Source organism: Streptopelia decaocto, assembly GCF_964273445.1.
Source record: "Streptopelia decaocto genome assembly, chromosome: 13".
In the NCBI taxonomy this organism is placed as follows: domain Eukaryota; kingdom Metazoa; phylum Chordata; class Aves; order Columbiformes; family Columbidae; genus Streptopelia; species Streptopelia decaocto.
Window position 1 is genome coordinate 456319 of NC_138668.1, and position 23278 is coordinate 479596.

The 23278-nt window shown below is 51.7% G+C and overlaps 2 protein-coding genes across 2 annotated transcripts in view; one reads left to right on the forward strand and one right to left on the reverse strand.

Annotated features, from left to right (window-relative positions):
• Nucleotides 1–2703: 2703 nt before the first annotated feature.
• On the forward strand, nt 2704–13877 carry BRI3 (brain protein I3). The gene is made up of 3 exons (XM_082064188.1): nt 2704–3105; nt 4713–4827; nt 13495–13877. Exons 1-3 carry the CDS (start codon nt 2940–2942, stop codon nt 13625–13627), a joined length of 414 nt encoding a protein of 137 aa, XP_081920314.1. The 5' UTR covers nt 2704–2939; the 3' UTR covers nt 13628–13877.
• Nucleotides 13878–14650: 773 nt separating this feature from the next.
• The window catches only part of BAIAP2L1 (BAR/IMD domain containing adaptor protein 2 like 1), a 32710-nt gene continuing 24082 nt past the window's right edge, over nt 14651–23278 (reverse strand). The window contains exons 4-14 of the mRNA XM_082064060.1: nt 22844–22905; nt 22674–22745; nt 22253–22390; nt 21160–21312; nt 20546–20713; nt 19245–19389; nt 17900–18107; nt 17526–17603; nt 16989–17154; nt 15849–15889; nt 14651–15386 (exon numbers count right to left, since the gene is read on the reverse strand). Of these exons, the coding sequence (XP_081920186.1) occupies nt 15311–15386; nt 15849–15889; nt 16989–17154; nt 17526–17603; nt 17900–18107; nt 19245–19389; nt 20546–20713; nt 21160–21312; nt 22253–22390; nt 22674–22745; nt 22844–22905 (1307 nt within the window). The 3' untranslated portion in view covers nt 14651–15310. The remainder of the gene's footprint in view (nt 15387–15848; nt 15890–16988; nt 17155–17525; nt 17604–17899; nt 18108–19244; nt 19390–20545; nt 20714–21159; nt 21313–22252; nt 22391–22673; nt 22746–22843; nt 22906–23278) is intronic.

Sequence of the window (23278 nt, forward strand, 5' to 3'; positions counted from 1 at the left end):
CCTGCTTTGTTCAGTTGCCGTTGTTGCCATCAGACTTCTATTCTGTAAGGAGGTCACAAGAGGAAGGTTTTGCAAAAGCAAACAGCTAAAGGTTTTCCTTTTGCCATCAATTTGAACAGTAGATTTGCTGATTAATCCTGGAGCACTGGGTTAACATGAACCTCACTCCCAGTCTGTGGCTGGTGAGGGGGCATCCCCAGCCTTCCCTGAATGAAGCTCTGGAGCCTTGCAGAAGAGAGAGGAAACATGCAGTATCCTTTCCCACTTCTGCCCTTGGGTCCGTGGTTACTGCGTGGCGCAGGAGTCCCCTCCGGTGGACCACGTTTCGCTCAGTTCAGGTTGTCGGTGCTGGCGGGGGGGCTGCCCTGCTCGGCCGGTGGCTGCAGCTGCGTGGCCGGCGTACCGTGGCTCTACCGTGGCTCTACCGTGGCTCTACTGTGGCTCTACCGTGGCTCTACCGTGGCTCTACCGTGGCTCTACCATGGCTCTACCGTGGCTCTCCTGCGAACGCAGCGAGGGGAGGCCCCTGCGACGGGGACGCGTCCCTGACCCGGGCACGGCCAGAGCGCTCCAGAAGTAACTGTGCAGGTTTTTAAATCTCTTGTTATTAAGACTTTGCTCTGTCCAAAGCATAGTCAAGATATTTTAAATCATTTCCATTGTTTTGCAGCCACTGTCCTAACGCAGCTGGAGGTGGTTCATACAGGCAGCTTCCCTACTGTTGGCTATTCCACACTTTCCCAAATCTCACTTATTTAAAAGGGGGATTTTTCCTTGTCACTTGACATTCATTTTAGGGAAGTGCCTTTCCCCTAATGAGGAAGTTCTGCATTGCATTTGTGCTTTTAGTTTTTTCTTTCAAAAACCTCATGTAATATTTATACCACTACAGTTACAGTAAGCAAAATGTTTCCTCAGAGCAGGAGCGGTCTGTGACTGCCACTGCAAACCATGAGCGGTGCCGCCGTGACCCGTGAGCAGTGTCCCTGCAAACCGTGAGGGGTGTCCCTGCGACCCGTGAGCGGTGCCCCTGCAAACCGTGAGGGGTGTCCCTGCAAACCGTGAGCGGTGCCCCTGCAAACCGTGAGGGGTGTCCCTGCGACCCGTGAGCGGTGCCCCTGCAAACCGTGAGGGGTGTCCCTGCAAACCGTGAGCGGTGCCCCTGCAAACCGTGAGGGGTGTCCCTGCGACCCGTGAGCGGTGCCCCTGCAAACCGTGAGGGGTGTCCCTGCGACCCGTGAGCGGTGCCCCTGCAAACCGTGAGGGGTGTCCCTGCAAATCATGAGCAGTGCCCCTGCAAATCATGAGCGGTGCAGCTGCCTGACGAGTCAGGCGCTGCAAACCACAGCGAGCAGACGGACGGCAAGAGGGCAGGGATCATCTCACCATCATGTGACGCTGGCACTGGCTTGGATTTTGGGTTGTGTGCTCTCCATCTCTATCTGTTTCAAGAGTCTGTTTAATTTTGAGGCAAATTGTTTAATCTCTTTTCCTTTTTTAGGTTTTGTTTACCCCCTCCTATGAAACAGGCCAAACCTTCCCTGCCGTGGGGTCGCGCAGTGTTTGCCGTGGGGTCGCGCAGTGTTTGCCGTGGGGTCGCGCAGTGTTTGTTTGCCGTGGGGGCACAGGCCGTGTTGGTACCTGTAGGGAAGGACAAACTTGTGCGTATTTCAAGAACAAAAGATGTGGTGAATCAGACAGCTCATGGGTTGAAGGTGTGGAGGGGAGAGGCCGGAGCTTTACTGGTGATAAAAGACATTTAAGATCCTGAGCTGTCCCGCCATCAAGAACTCGGGTTTCAGAAGCCGCTGCGGCTGGTCAAAGCGCTGTTGAACGTCTTGCTTCATCTGCTGTGCAGGAGAAAGCAGCATCCCTCTTGCTCTTTTTCTGTTTGATTGATTTTGTTTAACTTCAGTATTTCTTCTTCTGGCTTTCCCTCAATCGCTTTTCAAAAACTTTGCCTCTTTTTACGACATTCCCGTTCTGTGTCTGCACCCCCAGAACTCTCGCATTTTCCCATCAACGCTCGAGTGCGGCTCTTCCCAGTGGGATGTGGGTTTGCAGGAGTCACTGCAGAATGCAGAACTATTTCCTGCTGGTTTTGCTGTCTCCTCAGACGGGGGGTTCTGTGTAAATGCAAACGCGCACACAGAATGTGTATATACGCACACGGACACAGTCCCACTCCCTCAACCTTCCCATGTTTCCAGAGCTCAGCTGGGGTCGTTTGGCTACTGTACGACTCGAAGTGGCTCTTGATGTTGTCACAGGTGCAGAATTAACGACTTTCCGCACCCTCTTTTCTGTTCACGTCGCTGGGGCCGAGCACCCCCGGCTGGGACCAGCCCAGCAATGAGCCCGTCCTGGCCTGGCCCAGGCGGCCCGTTTCCAGCGGGGATCGCGTTTTGGGAGAGGAGCACGCGAAGGAGAACGGTGCACGGAACCCACGGGTCCCAGCGAGCACGCTGAACCGGGCAGCGGCTGCGGCACAGGGTGACCGGCAGGCCCGGTGACTGGCGGCGGCGGGCGGCGGCTGCTCTCGTCCCCGCGCCGGGAGCACAGCGCGCGCGGCCCCGCGGGGCCGTGACACCGTGACACCGGGCACCCGCGCGGCGCGCCCGGCTCCCCGGGCCGCGGCCCCTTTAAGGCCGGGGCTCCGCGCGCCTCCCGGCGGGTGGCCCGCGCGGCTGGGAGCGGCGTCACGTGGGGCGCAGTCTTGTGACCGCCGCGAGCGCAGCGGCTGCGGCGCCGCGCGGTGCGGGGCGCTCGGAGCGGCCTCCCCCGCGCCAGGGGTCGCTCCCCGGCCCGGGCCGCACGAGGCGCCGCCGCTGAGCTCCGGCGCCCGCGGGCGGGGCGGAGGGGGCGGCGCCCGCCAAGTTGGGCGCTGAGCGAGGGCGCCGCTCGTCCCCGCGCTCCGGCCGCTCGGCTCCGCGCCCGGCATGGACAACAAGCCGCTGCTGCAGGAGCGGCCCCCCGCCTACAGCCCCGCCGCGCAGGGCGCGGGCTACGACTACGGGCAGAGCAACTACGGCGCCATCCCCCCCCCGCAGCCCGGCTTCCAGCCGCCCCCGCCCTACCCCTACCCGGGCGCCGCGGCCGCCGCAGGTGGGTCTGAGGGCTGGGGGCGAGGGGCGCCGGGGGTGCCGCCGAGCGGGAGCCGCGCTCCGCTGCCCCGGGACGGAGCGGCCCGGACGGGCTGTTGGGCGGCGCGGGGCCGCGGGCCGGCAGCGGGCTCGGGGAGCGGCCGTGGCCTGCGGGGCCGCCCGGCGGGAGCGGGGACACTCGGAGCCCTGTCCGGAGCCCGGCGGGCCCGTGCTCCGGCTCCCGCGCCGCAGCCCAGCGGGGGAGGAGGCTGCGCGGGGGCCGGGGGATGGAAGAGCCGCCTCCCCTTCCCCTCCGTCCCGGCTGCTGTGAGACACCCGGACGGGCACACGCAGACACCCGGACGGGCACACGCAGACACCCGGACGGGCACACGCAGACACCCGGACGGGCACACGCAGACACCCGGACGGGCACACGCAGACACCCGGACTGGCACACGCAGCCACCCGGACGGGCACACGCAGCCATGGCTGTGCCGCGGTGAAACACCCGAACTGGCACACGCAGCCACGGCTGTGCCGCGGGGAAACACCCGGACTGGCACTTAGCGTGCAGTTCTCTGTCCTCTGGTTAACGTTTGTTCTCTGCTGATACACTTCAGTGGTCTTGGAGGGACTTAGGCAGGTGAGTGGGTACAGTCCTGTGTCAGGTGAACTGCAGCCTGTCACAGGGCGTGCTGCCCCCCAGGAAACGCTCTGCAGAGTTGGGGGAACGCTTCAGAAATGGAAAAGAACACACTGAGTAGAGCAGACGCTGACCCCAGTCATCAAGGGTGAATATTGGGACCGCAGATTGATTTCCTGCTAAGAACTTGGAGCTTATTTTCCTACAATACAAATATTGCTGATTATTTTTGGTCTAAGTAGTGAGGTTGGTGGACCTCACAGATCAAGAAAATCTGGGGACTGTGCCTAGGAGAGTTCCAAATGGGCTTTACCTGGGCAGAGTGTACCGTGGGTGTCTGATACACCGCATACATCTAGCCATCCCTTTCTAAAGCTTTTTATTTCCTTGTAATGTTAGTGCGGTAGTTAAGGGCCTGTGTTTCCTAACTACAGCTGTTAACATTGCACATTTACTGGCTAACAACATGGATTTGCTGAAAGGTGTGGGGTTGGATGGGTTTTGTTTTCTGCTATGCAACCTGTTTCCACTTGCATCTCACCACTCCTGTCTCCAGTTATAAACTTAATATGTGGAAGTTAAGGTGGAAACCCAAGGAAGATTTAGCTGTTTCAACTAGTTTGTCTGCTGAGCGGGACGTACCTGATGCGTAACGTCTGGAGGGAGAGCTGCGAACACTCTTTGCTTAAACTGTTTTTTTCCAGGCCCTCAAACAGCATTGAAACAAATTCTCAAAGTTAATTATTAGCTTAGTGTCCTTTATAGATGGTTAAATTGTACTAGATACTTGGGGTTATGAAGTGGCTTTGCTAATAGATTTGCTGAGTAGTATTTTCCAGCTGTGATTTTGATGGAGCTTCTTGAAGTGCTTGGTCAAGACTACATTTCTGGTTTTTATTCTACATTCTGTTTCCATACTTTTAATTGTTATCACTGTTCTTTGTGCCTTACATGCGGTGACTGAGGTTTTTCTCTTATTTTAGGGTATGCTGTTCCTCCACCGACATCACAGCCAAACTATTCGAGCACGTACACCATCATTCAACAGCCCGCCGCCACCACTTCTGTAGTAGTAGTTGGTGGCTGTCCTGCCTGCAGGTAATACAGCTCTCTGGTTGAGAATAAATCAGTCTTAGGTTTTACTTTTTAAATTACAGGTATCCATAGAATTCCTTGGTTTTCAATAGTTTCTCATTGTGTGTGTATTAGAATTGAATTAATTGAAAAACTAGAATTCTGTTAGTGGAGAGCTTTAATTTATGAAGTGTGAGCTTGTCCTAATGGGCTCGCGACAACCGCTGTAATTAATACAGTAGACTTTATATATGAGTTTGTTCTTTATGATGGAGGAGGATCTGTAAGTGGTGTGTGTAATGGAGCAGCTCAGTCACGATGTCAAGGATCAGCTCTCGAGAGGATGACAGGAAGTCCTTCTGGTGTTCGTGCCCTGTGACAGGGAGCAGCGTGACTGTTGTGAAACTGTAATTCCTGAGCACAGTCACTGTGGTCATCGGGGGACCTGTGGAAGGGCCTCGCTGCGGGTGAGCGCCCCGCTCCCAGCACCCGGACCGCGGGGGTATCTTAAGGGTTTAAAAGATGTTTTACTTTAGAAGTCTTTTGACTGCAGAAGAACAGGGACATTAATAGATTTGATTGAAAGTGTTAATCTGATGAAGTGGTGAAAAGCAGAAAAAGTGGTCAGCTATGAGCTGGAGTTGCAACAAAAGAACAGCTTCCCCCTGGGAGATCGGCGGCCACCAGAAAGGGAAGGAGGCCCCGTTTCCCCGGTGCTGTAAGCAGCTGCAGCCCCGCGCTTCTCAGTTCTGGCGCCGGGACATTCGCTGGGGTGAGGGCAGCCGGGTTCCGCGGGGACGCGAGTGCGCCGGCCGGCGCTGCCTCCCCCGCAGAATCATCCCCTGCCGGTAACGTGTGGGACTTGGTCACCCTCGTGGTGTCCCGTGAACAGGTACTTGGGATTCTGCAAGTCTGAGCCGCCGCGCACCCGTTTCAAAAAGTGTGAGAAACGGACTTGCTAGAATAGCTGCAGCGGTACCAGGTTTCAGCGTGATGGACGCGATAGAGGTGGTAGTGGCAGAGGCCTTTGGTTCTGTTGGAATTGGTGCTTGTCTGAGAGTCAGTACCAGCCTTCACAGGTGGAGTCAGATAAGTCTCTTGTGGTGCTGTGTAAAAACAGGTGCCTGCTGAAGTGCCACTAGTTAAGGCTGAAAAACCTGCACCAGCTGGAGCTATTGCTCTAGAACTTGTGTATTTTAACAGTGAGGGAGAGGAACCACCGAGCTCTTGGGAGGAGGCGGTGGATCCTGCCACCTGAGCGGCTACATTAAAGTGCTTTTGCTTCAGCTCCACCAGTGGACAGGAAAGATGTATGAGTAGCCTGGTAAAAGGCAGGCAGAGTGTTTCCGCAGACCTTGCAGCCCTAAACCCAGTAGATCTCAAGACACTTTACTGTGGAAGTGGTCTTTGCGGTAGGTTAAGACTGGCAGACTATTGCTACTATCCCTAAGATTTTTTCCTTTTTCTGGAAGTTATCCTGGGCTGTTCTAGGGGACGCCTTTGACACAGTCATTTGCAAATATAGTATCTAACTTTAGCCAAATTTGGGCAAGTGAGCTTTCTTTTGTGAGGTGTTTGTAAGCGAAGCCGCCAGACTCGCTCTGCCGGGGGTACCAGCGCTGCGCACACTGCGGGCTCTTAGCTAAACGAAACACCCGCCCCAAAGCCCGTTTGCTCTGGGGTCCTCGCGTTTTGCTTTGGGCTGTGAAAACAGAAAGCTGTGTGGGAGCCGTGGCGCGCTGGGTGCTCTGAGGCGCAGGAGCGGCTGCTCCACGCGGAGGGCTCTTGGCGGCCCTCTGGAGGGCTCTGGGTCCCGGGGACAAGGGACTGTGTCTGGTAACGCTGTGCCGTGGTTGTCTTTGCAGCATTGCTGGTTTTTTCCCAGCTGTCTTTAGAAAAAGAGTCAAGTGTGGGTAGAAGGGCAAAAGGAATGTCAGATTGCTTGTCGTTTGAGCAGCGGAGGAGCTGACGGTCTGGTGCTCGAGGAGAAGGGACAGGGAGGGCGCCTGGGAAGCGTGATCCTGGAGACACTCGCAGGAGCCTGCAGGGTCAGGGTTCATGTTCTGCGCAGTTACGGTGGCTGATTCTGTTAGAGCTCATAATCCTCTTTGACTTCTCAGGACCTTAAACATAGTTCCAGTTTACTTCCTTGGCCTAGAAACCTATTTTATGAAGAATGCAACATGCAGCTATACTCTGAATGCAACGCTGAACAAAAGAGTTGTTGAAAGGGCATTGCTAAACATAAAGTTACTAATGATACATAATAACTTCATTAAACTGCTTTATTATATATATATATATAAAGTAACTTCATTAAAGGTAGTTTGCTGTTCTGATTTGATGCTTGATCGTTAGAGAAGTCCATCTGCCTTGGATGTGAGGAAAGAGCCGTGGCTGTAGTGTGACCGACGGCGTGGGCTGGAGCCCTCGAGAGCCCTTTCACCACCACAGATACAAACCAGCCTGTTGCACACGGGCATTTGTGAGTGTTGCTAATTGAAATCGAAACCATTTCCAACTTAAAATATATGCTGTTGAGGAGAAATACGCAGTATTGGCCTGTTATTTGGGTAAGAGACTGTTTCAGTGCAGTCACAAATGATCTAGCTACAGCATAGTAGATCTTCAGGCTTGATTTATGCTATGGAGGAATAAAAAGCACAGTATCTCCAGAACAGCCTCTCGCAAGCAGGTTGTTCTCCTGGTCACGGTGTTTCTCTCTCTGAGGCGTTCCTGCACCCGGGCGGTGACTCCAGTCCCTCGCGCTTAGTTATTCGTTAGTCACATCATCCTAGTGCATCATTGGTTGGTGTTACTTTCTAATTACAGACTTCAGTGTTAACGTGTGTTCTGTCCCTCCCTGCATTATTAAAACATCTTAGGTGGTTGTGATTCTGTTGTCTTAGTGAGAATTCTTCTCCCAGCCCTGATGTATGGAGAATTAAACCGAGTTGCAGAACGTTGTCAGCTTTGTTGTTTGTAGTTGTCACTTAAGGCTCAGCCTAGTTCTGCTTTTGAAATACGTTCTGTTCAAGCACAGACCGAGCATTGCAGCCCCAGCTGCGGGTCCGGCCCTGCCGTTCTTCCAGCTCCGAGAACACGCTCCGGCTGCTCCTCTTGTGCTCGCTTTCAGTTTCTCTTTCTCTGTCTTGCTTTGCGGGGTGGAACAAACTGCCAAGGAACGGTTGCTTGCTTAGTACTGAGCAGAAGAAAGGTCCCTCCGAAAACTGTGAAAACATGACCTGCACCTGATGTTTGCAGAAGCCGGTTCTTTCAAAGTCTGGACAGAGCCCGTTGGGTTTTTGTTTTCCCGTTCAACAAGCACTCGGTTGTTGGGCAGAAGGGGCGGGGGAAGGCCCTTCGCCACTGCGTCGCGGTGGCTTCCTCTGCTGACGGCCCCAGGCACCCGCTGGGGAGCACGGCGGGGGGTTCCCGGTCACAGCACTGAAGCTGCGTCCAGGACTGGTTTGATCAAACTGCGGCTGTTCTCCGGTGACTCGCGGCCTTCTCCCTGCCACACCGGTGCTTTGGTTTGGTTTTGGATGTAGTAGTAAGTTCTCTTGTTTTGGTCGAAATGTTTTCTTCGATGAAGTGCTAATATACTCTGGGAAGATTACACTTAGATGGTAAAGTACTTCAGAATTTCAGTCTTCTGGTTTTATTTCAATCACAAATGCTAGTGTGGTTTGATAGAAGGCTGTTCAGGATACAGGATTTCTATAGTTACTCACAACAACTATATTTAAACTTTGTGCAAATATAATTTCATAATATATGCTGGTTAAATACGCAAGGAATTATTTAGAGAGCATGTCTGATATTCTGAGGAAATCTGCAGCTTTTCAGTTTCTAGCAGCAGGCTGACGTGCTGGAGGTCCTTTCGCAGCTTGTGAGCGAAGCCGACTTTGAGATACCATTTGAGGAGAAGCTGTGACAGAGAGGAGAAGCTGTGACGGTGCGGCAGCTCCCGACGCTGGTTTTTGTCTCCAGGGTGATCGGCCTGTGCCGGGGTTGGTGCCGCTCCCTTGTACCACCGCGTGCAGCTGGTGTGGCTGCGCGCTGCTCCGGCGGTTCCCGCGCAGTTCCCGCACTGCTGCGCTGCGGTTCGGTGGCTGGAGCAGTTAGGGCACGGAACGCAGCAGCGATGCAGAGCGGAAGCTGCGGTGCAGCCGGCCGGAGCAGCTGCCGCGAGCCCCCCATGCGGGCAGCCCCGGCTCTCCCGGCCCCGGCTCTCCCGGCCCCGGCTCTCCCGGCCCCGGCTCTCCCGGCCCCGGCTCTCCCGGCCCCGGCTCTCCCGGCCCCGGCTCTCCCGGCCCCGGCTCTCCCGCCCTGGCTCTCCCGCCGTGCCTTTCCCAGCCGTGCAGCTGGGCACGCGGCCGCTCCGCACAGCTCGAGCTGCGGCCCCGAGGAGGGCAGCGGGAAGCGTGTTAATGGGGTCCCCGCCAGAACAGCGCAGCTCTTGCTGTTTCTGAGGATTTGTGTTCTACTGGTCTGAACTGATTTGTGGACAATAAGCAAAACAGTTTTCTAATGAATGAGACTTCATGTGATTAATAAGATAGAGCAGCAATGTATTCCCTAATGGGGCCAAATAAAAACAAGTCTGGTCCCTAATGCCCGGTCTGTCACTGGGCCTGAGTTGATAGCTTTTTCTTTAATTAGTGTCCCCATTTGTCTTGGTGTCTGTATTCTGGCAATGAGGAGTTCTTTGTAGCAATGAGTTGTTCTGGGTGAGAGGAGGAAACCGGCCGGGTTTGTTGGTAACCAGAGGTGATACCGGTTTGGCTGCGTGTGCAGATGAGCGGGGGAAGCGCTCCCCAGGTCTCAGTTCACCACAGACCGACCTCCCCCAGCCGCGGGAACGGTGGCTGGCAGCGCAGCCTGGTCCGTGAGGCCGGTTGCTGGTGTGAAGCCACGAGGCTCGTCTCGCCGTTAGCGTGTTCCCAGAACTGGAGCTGAAGCGCTGGTGCTGCTGCGTTGGAGAGGCTGGTGGTTCGTAGAGGCCGGGAGGAAGGCCGTGGATGGCCAGCGTCCCTGGCTCTGCAGCCAGCCCTCTGCAGGGGAGCGGGGCTGACGCCAGCGCGGGCTCAGACAAAGCTGCAGGTACCGTGGTGTCTTACTTGAAGGTGACTTTTAAGGGCAGTTTTGTTGACATGCGTGTGTGGCTTGTGTTGAGGAGGGCAGGCTAGTTGCTCTGTATAGGTTTGGGCTCCTTTCTGTGGATACGGATCAACACCGTTCAATATACCTTCAGGCGGAGGCTGGAGGAGCCGGCGTCCCTCTCCATGGAAATCAGCACCGTAAGCACCCCGTGCACACTCAGTATTTGCATTGTCAGCGCTGCTCAGGTGGAACTGAAGCGCGCCTGGCCCTGCTGCTGCCGCTGCTGCGTCAGCTGGGTCAGGCACAGAGAAAGGCTGGCTGTATTTTTATGCTCCAGAGGGGAAGGTGGGGTGTGCAGCTTCCAGTCTCCGTGCTGGCGGCTGCTCTGGCGTTCCCGTTGCGGCGGTGCCGGAGCCGCCAGGCGCAGGAGCGGCGGACGCTGCCGTGGAGGTGCCGCTTTCCCGATGAGCGGAGCGCGCCTGTGTGGCGCAGCTGGGGACACCCCGAAGGGCAGCGCCCATTCTTTTCGGGTCGTGCAGAGCTTGTCGTACAACCGGAGTCGCTCTGCTTAGCGGGATGACCTTCTGAGCTTATTAGTAAGGGATGAAAAACGCTGATAAGCACACACTTAATAGTGCAGTGGAGTGACAAGTCTGAAAATGCAGGCGTTAAACTGTATGATGCTGCGTATGCAGATCGCGCTGTTGGCCCTCTGATCTCGAGCACTTGGCTTAAGATGTTAATGTTCTAAGACTGACTTTCGAGAAGGGGACTGTCCGAAAAGTGATTTCGTTTTAAATACTCATCAGTGGGAATAATTGATGTTACTTTATGGAGTTGGCAGCTGCAATTATAGCTTAAGCCCAAGACACTGCTTGCAGTATAAATAAAGCTTTCCACTTTATTTTTAGATGGGGAGTGGTGCAGTTATAATCAGCTTTTATGTGGTTCATGCTGTAGAACAAAATTTATGTTTGGTTACATCAGTGAATCTACAGTTTGAATGTGGAGTCTCTATTGCTCTGTAGCTCAGGTGAGGTACACAAGCAAAGCTAAAATACTCATTCTCCTTTATAAAAAGTGTTGGGTTTTTTCTCCTTCTAAATTTAGTGGCTGGCTGAGCAGCGGTCGAAGGGCTCGTCCCAAATTAGGCGGTGACGCCGATCACCGGAAGCCGGGGGGAGCGGGGGATGTTATGCTGAGCTTGTAGGAGTAGCCACAAGGCTGCGGAGATCTGAGCTTTGGGACACTTGTGTGCCGGGACTAGGATCTGTGTTTCGATTTGAGCGTTAGTCAGCATCGTTTAACTTCTTACCCCAAAGGAGCTTTATGTGAGGATACGAAACCGTAAAACCACTGCTGGGATCAGCTGTACCCTGACAATTCCTTTATACCGAATATAAAGTTGACTTCTGTCGCAAGAGCTCTGTAAACAGAAATAAAGTCAGTTCACCAAAAGGAGGGACCGATACTGGAAACTTAGGTGGAACATGAAGTTGTGTAAGCAGCGGAATATCAGGAACGCTTTGAAAAGCCACTTATGATGGTTGAGGGGAAGGAGAATGGTTCTTACGTTGAAAGGAGCTGTAGTGTTCTACCCCGCTGCAGTAGGGAGATGGTCTCCGGGTCTGCGTCTGGTCCCTTCGCGCTGTTCACAACAGGCTGGCTGTGACTGCTCGTTGGCCTTGGCGCTGCTTGTAGCAGGTATTCCAGGGTCACTGCGCTCCGTTTGTTGACTTTCGCTGTACCAGGGAAACTTAAGAGGACACGTCTTGTCCAAGTGTTTTGCTAAACTCCAGATTTTGACTATTTAGTATAACTGCTCAAATTTGTTAAGTCTGGATACTCAGGCTTTCCTGTTTGTCTCCATTTTGGGGGTGTTCATGTACAGCACTTCAGGAAGAAGTCGGGGACTGGCGCTGGGATTCTGGCACAGAGCTGCGGGAACAGCATTTCTCATGCCGGGTGGTCATTGATTCGGGACTCAGCCCGGTGATGTCCATAGCACATTTTCCTATAGTTCTAAAGGAACATCAGTTTTTGGAAGCAGAAAGCGGGCATACCTGCCGAGGGTTATTTTAACGGTGATGTGTGTTTGGCCTTTGGACTTTTCTAGCTACCAGGAATGAACTCGTGAACCAGCGTATGACCGTAGTGCTGCACCCCCGAGCTGGGGGACTTAGGGAGTCTGAATGTGAGGGGTGAGCATGGTCCCGTACACGCTCATTTAACCGGCACCTTGCGCAGCCAGTGCTGGCTCGTGACTCCTTCACCCAAAATCTACAGGTGGAACTTTTAAAGTTCCCCTTACCGTGCTCAGTCGGTCAGAGCCCTAAATGCCCAGTGCACCCGCCCCTTTGCACGTTGATGATATTGACCTGTGCTCTCCGGAGGACAGGCCGGCGCACCTGAGCAGGCGCTGGCGCTGCAGGGCCCGGCCGTGGCCGCGGTGTTGGTCTGCAGGACAGGCTGACGCAGACTGTTCGCATCCGCTCTCCGCACTGTTTGCACCTGCCCAGGGAAAGCGTGAGCTGGTGTTTCAGCAAAGCCCCGAACCGGCATTGCGCAACTCGCTGCACGCTCAAATATTGCCCTTAGGAAGAAGCTGAGAAAAAGCACCGAATCATCAGATGGAAACATTCAGAGAGTGTTTTTTTAATTATTATTGTTTTTTCTGAAAGAGCTGTAGTGCACATACACTGTGAGGCCTGGGGTGGAGGGGGCTGAGAGGGTCGCTCCAGGAGCGCTGTGGGAGGCAGGCAGGGCACACGCGTGACCGCCACCTGTTGTAAGAGACCCAAACAGCTGAGAAATGGGCTCTTGGCGTGCAGTAGCCAGCGTAACAACACGGGTACAGTTCCATCTTTGCACTGTACCACCTGGAAGAGTCAGTGAATTATTTTAAAAGCAAGCTTCTTTCCCTTTTTATGAGAGTAAAATTTAGTGACACTGTTTAGTTCTAGAAAACTGCATCCTCACTATGCAGGAAAACTTGACCCCAAGAAGGACTTGCAAGGAATACGGTTTGATACTCGCCTGCAGTCTCTGTCCTGGATGTGTGAGCTCATTCCTGGCTGGTTGCTCGGCAGGGTGTGTTGAGCCCGGCAGCAGGAGCCACAGCGTTCGATCGCTTGGGGACCGCGGTGGCTTTAACGCGACGGCCCGTGTCCCTGCGGCTTTCGGAGCGCGGCGTGGGGCTGTTCCCAGCGCGCAGCGGGTGCTGCCCCTGCGTCCTCAGGGCACCCGACCGACCGCTACGTGGAGCTGGCGACGCTGCCCGGGGCTGCGGTGGCCGCGGGTCGTTCACGTGCCAGTCCTGGAGTACAGGAGGATGGCTGCTGTCTTGGTAGCCTTCTTAGCTACAGTCGGATCATCTGCACGTTTCCTGTTTTCCTTTAAGTGGTGTAACTCAAAATCTTGTCTTTTAATGGGAAAAACAAAACAAGCCGTAAGAAAAACCCAACCCTTTGTGCTTTATCCTGCTTTATAAAAACAGTGTGTGCTTCAGTGGCCGCCAGATCACAGCGTGGTAAGTGCTGGGCAGCGTGGCGCTTGTCGTTGACCGAGCCCGTTCTCCGTTTGCAGGGTCGGCGTGCTGGAGGACACCTTCACCTGCCTCGGCGTTCTGTGCGCCATCGTCTTCTTTCCCATCGGGATTCTGTTCTGTCTCGCGCTGAGGCAGAGAAGATGCCCCAATTGCGGGGCAGCTTTCGGCTAAAGGGATGAACGTGGACGTGCGTATGGAAGCGACAACTGTTAGCCTACTCTTTCTAATGTAAATGTCATGTACAATCATTTTATTTGCTTCAGACCTGTTTTGTAAAGTGTGAAGAAATTTAGTCTCTTGCATGTAATTTAATCTTTTATGAGCATGTGCATTGCAAAACATGAAAACCCAACTTGTTTTCCATGTTTACTGGCACCTGTTGACAACTAAATAAAACTGCTTTTCCTTTTGCAATCCTCAACTCGTGGCTGGATTATTAGGTATGTGACTAATGTGTCTGATAACGTGTGCTCTGAAAGTGGAGTTAATAATCCGAGCTACAAAGAGGGATAAATATTTGGCAGCATCCTTATGAAACTGAAAAGACACGGTTTGGAGCTGTACCTGAAGCACGGGGGTGTTGGAGGAAGGCGGTGGACGTGCCTGTATCTGCTTTAGAGAACGGGCCCGGGTGTGGGTTACACGTCAAGCTGGTGGACGTTGTGCAGGGTCCCCAGCGGATGGAGCCGCAGGACGTGCGATGGGGCTCCGCAGCCATCACATGCTCATGTACTATTTTTTGCTATTAAGTAAGCGAAAGGCATTTCACACGACTTGACCTCACTGCTGCAGGAGGAGACAGGCGCGGCGGGACCGGTGCTCCGGGGCGGTACGTGTACGGCTGTAAGGCACAGTGACCTGGAGCGGGTTCGTCACCGGCAGCGGTCGCGGCACAGACCCCATACGGCAGGTGGGAAACGTCAGAAACCACCCAGTGCTGCTGCAGTGCGAAGGGCCAGGTTTAACACCCCAGATCGGTTTCTGAGATGATTCTTGCTGTAGGAAGAGCCTTTCAGACAACGTCTCCATTGGGATGGGATGGTCTGGGCCTGCGGTAACCAACGCTGCAGCTGCTCGCGCCTGCGGCCGAGAGGGTTCTGCGCTGCGTGAGCACTCAGACGTGCTCAAACGGAGCCGTTGGACTCGCAGCTGCAGCAACGGGGCAACTCCAGCGGCAGCTTTTCACATCAGCACTTCAGAAAAACATGGCACTGTTTTATTATGACTTTTTATAAGACTGTAGTTTGACAACGTGTTTTAAAGAGAATGATCACTGGAGAATGTGTGGACAGTACGTTAGACAAAATAGATTTATGTTGACACTTGAAAATGTATATCTGGACATTAAGCAAAGCATTACAAATTGTCTATTCTTAAGGGATAAATATTTATTTATAACCTCGTGTGTCTGTCTTAACAAAAGGACACATGATCACTTTATACAGGTGATTCTCTATTCTGGAATAAGGCAGCTGTTACATTGTTCTATTTGGAAAAGAAAATCGTCTTATTTAGTAAGTGGCAGGTGCAGGTTTATATTCTAGAACTTACCATTGGTGTCCAAATAACGACTGACAGAGACTCGGAGTTGTGAGCTACTAGTTACACTGGTTTAACTAGCTCCAGACTAGCTCCAGGATCTGCACAATTCCTACTACAAAGAGGCGCACTGTAAAGCCTAAAGCAATTAACTCATTAGAAAGTACAGGTTTTTGAGAAAATCAGAATCCATCCAGTATGATTCTATTGTACAGTAATTAAATTTAAATGTTTTTAGAGCCAGTTTAGATCGTAGTTGTCATTACTGAGAATGGTCCTTATACGGAGGAAGTGCAGGGTACAGACCGGGTATCTTCATCGAATAATGGGCGCTGATCTGTCGTTCGTTACCGTTGGTCTGAGTTTCACAGTTGCAAAAGGGTTTTCTCCGCTGAAAAGCAAAGCAGAGGTCGCTGCAGACAGACCCGACCCCGCTAGAGCGGGCGCTCCCACCCCGCGAGGCTGCGCAACCCCCTGAACTGCAAGCTAAACTGAGCGTTAGTTTTTAGAACCAGCTTACAGGTGAAGACGCACACGAGTTGGGAAGTTAATGCCCGGTTTGATCTTGGCCTTTTTTCCTAAACAGCTCCCAGTCTTGACAGATTTTTGGTTTTAATAGTTTGTGTGTTGCTTCCTGTTACAGTACCGGGGAAACCCCATTTTTCCGAGAAGGGCCTGGGCACCGTGAGCCGCTCGGCGCCGCTCGGGAGGAACTGCACCCGTTTCAGGCACCGCGTTCTACCAGGGCCAGAGACTCAGCCAGGAAAACAGCCTCCCTTCCCCTCACCATCAACACAAAAGCAAATATAAAACCAAACTCAATTCAGTTAGTGTAAAAGCTTTAAAAATATACCTTAGAAAAGGTGGTTTTATAATGCCATTCAGGTCAGGTTTCTGTAAAAGAAAAGAAATATTTGCATGGATTTACAAAACCATGTTACAGGTGATCTTGCTGTCCTGCTAAGGAAAAGGCTGTCGTTCCGCGGGCTGAAACAGTCAGCCATGTAGAATAATGATGGCTGTGTAGTTCGCCTGGACTGTGGACGGGCAGTTATGGAGAGCAGCATTAGCTCAGAGTTACTTAGAAAGTTAAAACTGGTGTTGGCGTGATGCGGCTGGTTTGTTCGTGGTGCCCATCCCGCCCTCCCAGGTTTAGGCTCAGCAGGCACCTGGGGTCCAGCCGGGCAGTTCACGGTTCAAACAACAAATGAAATGTTACTGCAACAACCGGCAGCCATAAGAAAAAGGACAGAACTACTTGCAGCACAAGTATCAACCACACCGGTTTTGTAACACAACTGATCATCTGCCAGTTTCACAGCAAAAATGCCACAACTAGGCTGGGGGCAGATCTCGCAGAACGAGCAGCTGTGTGTAAACCAGCAACCCGCATAATGACATATTGAACGATTAAAAGCCTGAATTGAGGGCAGATGTGTGCTCTGGAAGTTTCTCTATGCAGTACAGGGTCACATATTTCCTGGGATTTTTGCTGGTGGTGGTGAGTAAAGAGCCGTGTTCCTGTGGCGCTGCGGAGCCGCCCAGGGTGGCAGCGTGGCTGTGGCAGCGTGGCTGTGGCTCTGTGGCACCGTGGCACCGTGGCTGTGGCACCGTGGCACCGTGGCTCTGTGGCACCATGGCTCTGTGGCTCCGTGGCTCTGTGGCTCCATGGCACCGTGGCTCTGTGGCTCCATGGCACCGTGGCTCCGTGGCACCGTGGCACCGTGGCTGTGGCTCTGTGGCTCTCATTCTGGCCTCCCAAGAGCATACACTGTTCTAGTCTGTCACCCGAATGATCCACCATTCCCTTGGTTTTCCAGCCCAACCAGAGGGTTTGTCCGCGAGCCGTGATCCCCCGAACAGCTGCAGCAAAGGCCACTGAAGTACAAGTGGCTAAAGCAGCGTATCCCAGGGCCTCATTTAAAGCTCAGCTACGTACATCAAGAAAAGCAAACAGGGCAGAACCTTTGGATTCAAGGTATTGATTACTTACCGGACCTGCGTTTTCCGGTCTGTCGGTTGGTGTTTTAACAGTCGTACCTTTGGCAGACTCCACTCCTTTATCTGTTTGTGAAGAGCCCAGATAGTCTGGCGGTGGGAGGACAACATCTCCTTTTTCCACAAGATTCACAGAACTAACACTGCGGACCGGTGCAGGGCTGCAAGACAGAACCCAAACATCAGCGGCTCAGTTCCGATAATACATCTGTCTCACTTATCCTGAGCCCCAGGAAAGCACAGAAGTGCAGGAGCTGAACACTGACAAAAGGTGGGAAACGCTGACAAAAGGTGTGAAGTCCCATTGCAGTCAGTGGGACTCGGAATTCTGAGGTTGCGGTGAAGCAAGTTCTTGGGTCTGGGTGTAACCACTACAACATGTTAATGTAATCAAGGCATCATACTACAGACTGTTAGAAAGCACATACTATATATATTGCTGAATAACTAAGAACATGAGGAGAACAATAACATTTTTACTAAGTGTTAGAGAAGATTAAGGCATTTCTGCAAGTCCCACCCAAAATATTACCTTGGAACTGGGACAAACGCTTTTTCTCCCACTGGTTCTTGCAGTGGTCTAGTGTATGAAGATGGAAACCATCCTTTTCTGTAATGGGAAAGGGTTTCAAGGTCATATTATGCAAAGTTGGAAAGATCTTTCACAAGACAACAGCGGACAAAACACCAGACTCGGTGAACTGAGATTCACCTTCTAAAGACCCGATTTCTGCTGATACCAAATCAGTTTACAAAACCTCCCTGAGGCAAGTGCGGTGGTTTACCGTACAGACAGAACCCAGGCGCCCAGTCAATGGCAGCCGGCATTTACTGATGTCTGCTAGCGAAATCTGACGAGACCCATTCTCCTTCATGTTCAAATGGGTAATCTATGGATTATCTTACAGTTTGGTGGAGTCGTGCTCCCCGTACAGCCAGCCATCCTTTTCTTCAGCTACGAGGAGCGTGATGATGTCGCCCTGTGCAAAGCTGAGCAACGTCTTGTTACTTCCAGCAGTATGTGGGAAAATTGTCTTTACTTTTTGCCTCTTCATTATATTCAGTCCCGTGGCAACAGAAGCTGAGCGCGGTAAACTGGCATCGTCCGAATTCTCTGTCAAAAAAGAAAAACAAAGCAAAAAAGCAAAATCAGCTACATACACACTAGCAAAATTAACTACAATTAGGAGTCTGACAGGAAGACAGAAGTAGATAAAGGAATACTCGAGTGCAAACTGAGCTCTGAGACTCAGTACTGCTTTGGTTTGCAGGCAGACAGCTCAGCGCCTGCCTGGCTCTCATCGCCGTCCGTGCTAAACGGCACGTGCATCACAGTGAAGTGCAACCAACAGACGTTAAAACTTATGTAAAGCTTCAACTTGCTACCTCTTTCCTCTTTTGGCCTGAAAAATGCTCAACGTTCACAGCTATAAAAAACCTTGGAGAATTTTCCATTCTAAAGAATGCGTATGAACTCCAAGATTTCTCTTTCAAATGTGCATTGCACTCGGCTTCAGCTGAATCGACAGGAGTTGCAGGTACGGGGGGCTTCGCAGAGCCCAGATGTTCACCAGAAGACGACTTAAAGGAGGTCTCAAAATTACACATTGTGTGCCCAGTATAATATATTGTAAACACGTTCTCAAGAAGAAATGCTGGAATTGCTATTATCACATTGCACTGTTCTGCATTTCTTAATGCTGTGATCTAGGGTCAGTTCTTCCCCTTCCTTCCCTACAGCAGAGAAAGTAAAAAAATCAACACTCTAGAAACTTTGAAAACAAATCTTAATAGGAGTTTACCTTTCAGGAAAGAAATACAAGCCTGTGCTCCTTTTGGCCCATGTGCATTCCCCCCTGACTGCCACATGCGCTCAAAGGAAACCAGAGCAGGGCTACAGTGCTGATTTGTTCGTGGGCGCTGGAATGATCACTCACATGTATCTTGTTCAAAATTATAGAATGTGTTCTTCCGATAAGACTGGAAGTCATAAGAGCAGTTAAACTGGGTTAATCGGGGACACACGGTGATTAAAATAGAATTTACCCATCTTGACCTGGATTTTACTGCAAACAAGTCTTCTCTTCTTATAAGGCATATTTCTCCTGCTAGGTAACATGTAAATACTTTGTAAAGATCATTTTCTGCTCCTCTGAGTGTCCTGCATTCACGTCCCGCAGCAGTGAAGAGCTCCGGAGCCAACGCGAGCGCGGTGCCCCGTGCGGCGTCGGCGCCGCGGGGCCACGCTCACCTGCTGCGCCGGGCGGCTGCTCAGACGGCCGGGGCGCCGCGGGGCTGTTGAACATGTCGACCAGCGGGCTGGTGAGCGCCCGGCCGGGGGGCGCCGGGGGCACCTTCGACGCGCTGTCCTGGTGAGGATGAAAGTCATCTCCAATCTAGAGTCACAAGAACAACAGCGTCCCAGTACTGAGGAGACAGTGACAACTTATGTGCAACATTACATTCTAGAAAGCAATCTTAAATATTCCCAAATGGTACGTATTTAGACCCGCCAGAAAGTCCTCACGTTCCCGTGAAACTGCTGGCAGAATAGTCTGTAAGAGGCTGCTGTCCCATGCTAAACGTTCGTTAGTGGGAATGCCATGGTGGCCCTTTTGTTCCACTAATAGCACAGTTACACCTGGATAATCTCCAGATCTTTTAAAAAGTTTATTAATATCATTTAAAAATTTAACTACTAATGGTGACACGACATACAAATACGTAGAATTTAACCTCTACTCTAATATGCTATGAAGAAACGGGGAGGGAAGAAGGAAAAAGAAAGGTAAAAATCCATAGAATTTAACCTGTACTCAAATACACCATTGAGAATCAGGGAGGGAAGGTAAGTAGAAAACATTTTGTTTACATTGAACTACTGAGTATGTATTACTCTCACTTAGAGATGAGGACACAGGACACGGGGTGGTTGGAACAGCAGTCCTGAGGCTGAGCTCTGCACAAAGCCCTGCGCCCTGCACAGCGAGCTGCACAAAGCCCTGCGCCCTGCACAGCGAGCCCTGCGCCCTGCACAGCGAGCTGCACAAAGCCCTGCGCCCTGCACAGCGAGCCCTGCGCCCTGCACAGCGAGCTGCACAAAGCCCTGCGCCCTGCACAGCGAGCCCTGCGCCCTGCACAGCGAGCTGCACAGAGCCCTGCGCCCTGCACAGCGAGCCCTGCGCCCCCTGCACAGCGAGCCCTGCGCCCTGCACAGCGAGCCCTGCGCCCTGCACAGCGAGCTGCACAAAGCCCTGCGCCCTGCACAGCGAGCCCTGCGCCCCTGCACAGCGAGCCGCACAAAGCCCTGCGCCCCTGCACAGCGAGCCCTGCGCCCCCTGCACAGCGAGCCGTGCCCCCAGAGCTGCCCCAGACCGGGTTCTTCAGCAGCAGAGCTGCAGCTTCATGGTTCTGCTCCTACACCCATCCCCAGTACATCCTGGCAGAATGCGCGTCATACACAGCCCCAAATGCTCCGGTACAAAGGAAGCCAGTGGAGCTGCTCTGCTCCCTTTGAGAGAGGGAACCGCTACCCATCAAAGAACAACATACCAGGGAGCTTCTCTCTATCATTGGTGAAGGCTGTGGAGTTCCTGAGACCGGGGTGGACCCGGGCGTCCTTATTTCGTCGATCATCATTCGGACTTTTTCAGGCACTTTGGTGGCGTCGCTGCAGATCTCCTGCCAGCCGGGCAGCTTGGCCTTCAGGAAGTCCGCACACTGCGCCCGAGTTTAAAACGTGCTTGTCAAAGATACGCTTCTTCATAAAATTGCACACATCTACTTGATTATTATTATTATACCAAAATAAGAACACTTTCAAAATGCAAGTTTTTGAAAATATTTTCACAAGTAATACCTCTTCAAAATAAATAGTACAGTTTAGAAAGAGGCTGTCCTCCTTCAGGGTCAGATACCGGGAATACCTGATCAGTCCATACATTTTTTTCTTAATATATTATTTTTACAAAGTCACCATATCCCTTTATTGTTGCTACAATACATTTAAGAAACTATTGCATTGTAAAGTATTTCTCTGAGCTGACCACAACACTTGTCTGGCACTACGTTGCTCCCAAGTGCTCTCCGCACCGCAGGAGACACTGCACGTCTCCCACGCCCCCCGATCTCTGGAGTTCCCTTCTGTCCACGCTGCCGCCACTGACCTGGATGTGGTAGAAGTGCATGTGCTGGGTAAAGCTGCAGTGCTTGTCAACCAGGAAACAGAATCTCCTCTTCTCTTCAAGAAGAGCTTCTCTGCAGCCTTCTGCGATGAACCTCTGAATGTCGCTCTGGCGGGAGCTCACTGTTTCCAAGTACTAACGAAAAGAATCACATACAGTCTCCAAGTTCTATTTGAAACTATACCAGTTACTGAGGGAAACTCCTAAAGCCTTAGAAGAAGTTTTTGGGCAGGTGGGCAGGGCAGCTCTGCTGCCATGTCCTTCTCTCCGTGCACACCCAGCCGTCTCTCCGTGCACACCCAGCGGTCTCTCCGTGCACACCCAGCGGTCTCTCCGTGCACACCCAACCTTCTCTCCGTGCACACCCAACCTTCTCTCCGTGCACACCCAACCTTCTCTCCGTGCACACCCAACCTTCTCTCCGTGCACACCCAGCCTTCTCTCCGTGCACACCCAGCCTTCTCTCCGTGCACACCCAGCCTTCTCTCCGTGCACACCCAGCGGTCTCTCCGTGCACACCCAGCCTTCTCTCCGTGCACACCCAGCCTTCTCTCCGTGCACACCCAGCCTTCTCTCCGTGCACACCCAATGTTCTCTCCGTGCACACCCAGCGGTCTCTCCGTGCACACCCAATGTTCTCTCTGTGCACACCCAGCGTAAGAGATACATGACAACCAGAGTCTGGCTTGCTATGAGGTCTCCTCATTGCCTTGCCATTTCTTGTTTCACCTCAAGATGGCAATGCTGCTTTAAGAGCAATAGGAAAGGTAAGAATAAGTGATAACAGAAGTTGGCATTTGCCTACTTTTGGGAACTTAGAGCAAATGAGTACTGAATTTGCACAGCACGGCTGGCTCCCTGTGCAAACCTCTGCATAAAGGTGTCGTTGCAGAGGTACTTTAAATATGAATATCAAGGAGTGGTCGAGGGTTGAAATGTTGCAGATCCAGAAATGGTGGGAAGCTTCACAAGTTTGAAAACTGCCTCAGATGTGACCTGTAATAGCTGAACAGGTTCTGTTGACCAGTCCTCACACAAAGAAAGAAACACGTAACGTAAGAGACAATGCACTGACCTCCATTTCTTTATGTTCGTACTTCAGTACATTTCGTGCCCCTTGGCTTTTCCTTCGGATTTTTTTCAGCTCAGCCTGGGACTTCTCTAAGGAATCCAGTTTGCTTCTGTGTTCCGTTTGGTACCTCTTTAAAGTTGCCTGCAACGGAAGCATTTAACACATCTCATGGTGCACTCTGCGTGTCACTGACCAAAACGCGCTGCCAGAATCCCTGAGGTATTGCTGACACACCAATCGAGTCAGGAAATCGCCTTCCTCACCTTTAGTTTAGAAATGCTATTCAGTCATGCATCGGGTTTTTTGAGTTTTTTTGCTCAGTTCTAACGTGTTGATTAATTAGCTGTTAGGGAACAATTTCTGAAAAATGTTGTGACTAGGAATAGATCAATAAAATACAGCATTTAGAATTGAATGTACTTACCGTCATGTATTTTACATCCAGGTCTGTTTTCCTCTCCAGTTCAGATATAATGTCTTTATGAAATTTTTTGAACTTCAAAAGCAAATAAATGAAGGGTTATTAAAAAACAGAAAAAGTAATTTTTAATTTCAAAAGGAAAATCAATTTTAAAAAGAAATGGTTTAACTTACACTCTCCTCTAGACTGTCATTGAGTTTCTTGTGTGTTCTTGAAATTTCTACGAGAACTTGGCCTGTTGATATACAAGCATATTGGTGTATTTCATAGAGTTCTGAAGTTAGTTAACAAAGCACAGTAATCAACCAGATTTAACTATATATTTATTAAGTAGAATATACAATTAAGAGGGATACCGCTCATAAGTGATAGAAGAATAATAAATTATATGTTATTGTGCAAAAGGAACATGGAGTGCCAGGCAAAATAAATCCTTCCTTCTCCCCAGAACAGTCACATGGATTTAGTAACAGCCTCTTTTCTTGCCAAGTCAGAGAACAGCATACAGGAGCCAGAGATAGTTCTTACTATCCAAATAGCTGCTATCCGTGTTTAGTCTGGAAATTAAACTTTACTAACTAACTGCACCTTCATAATTAACAAAGTAA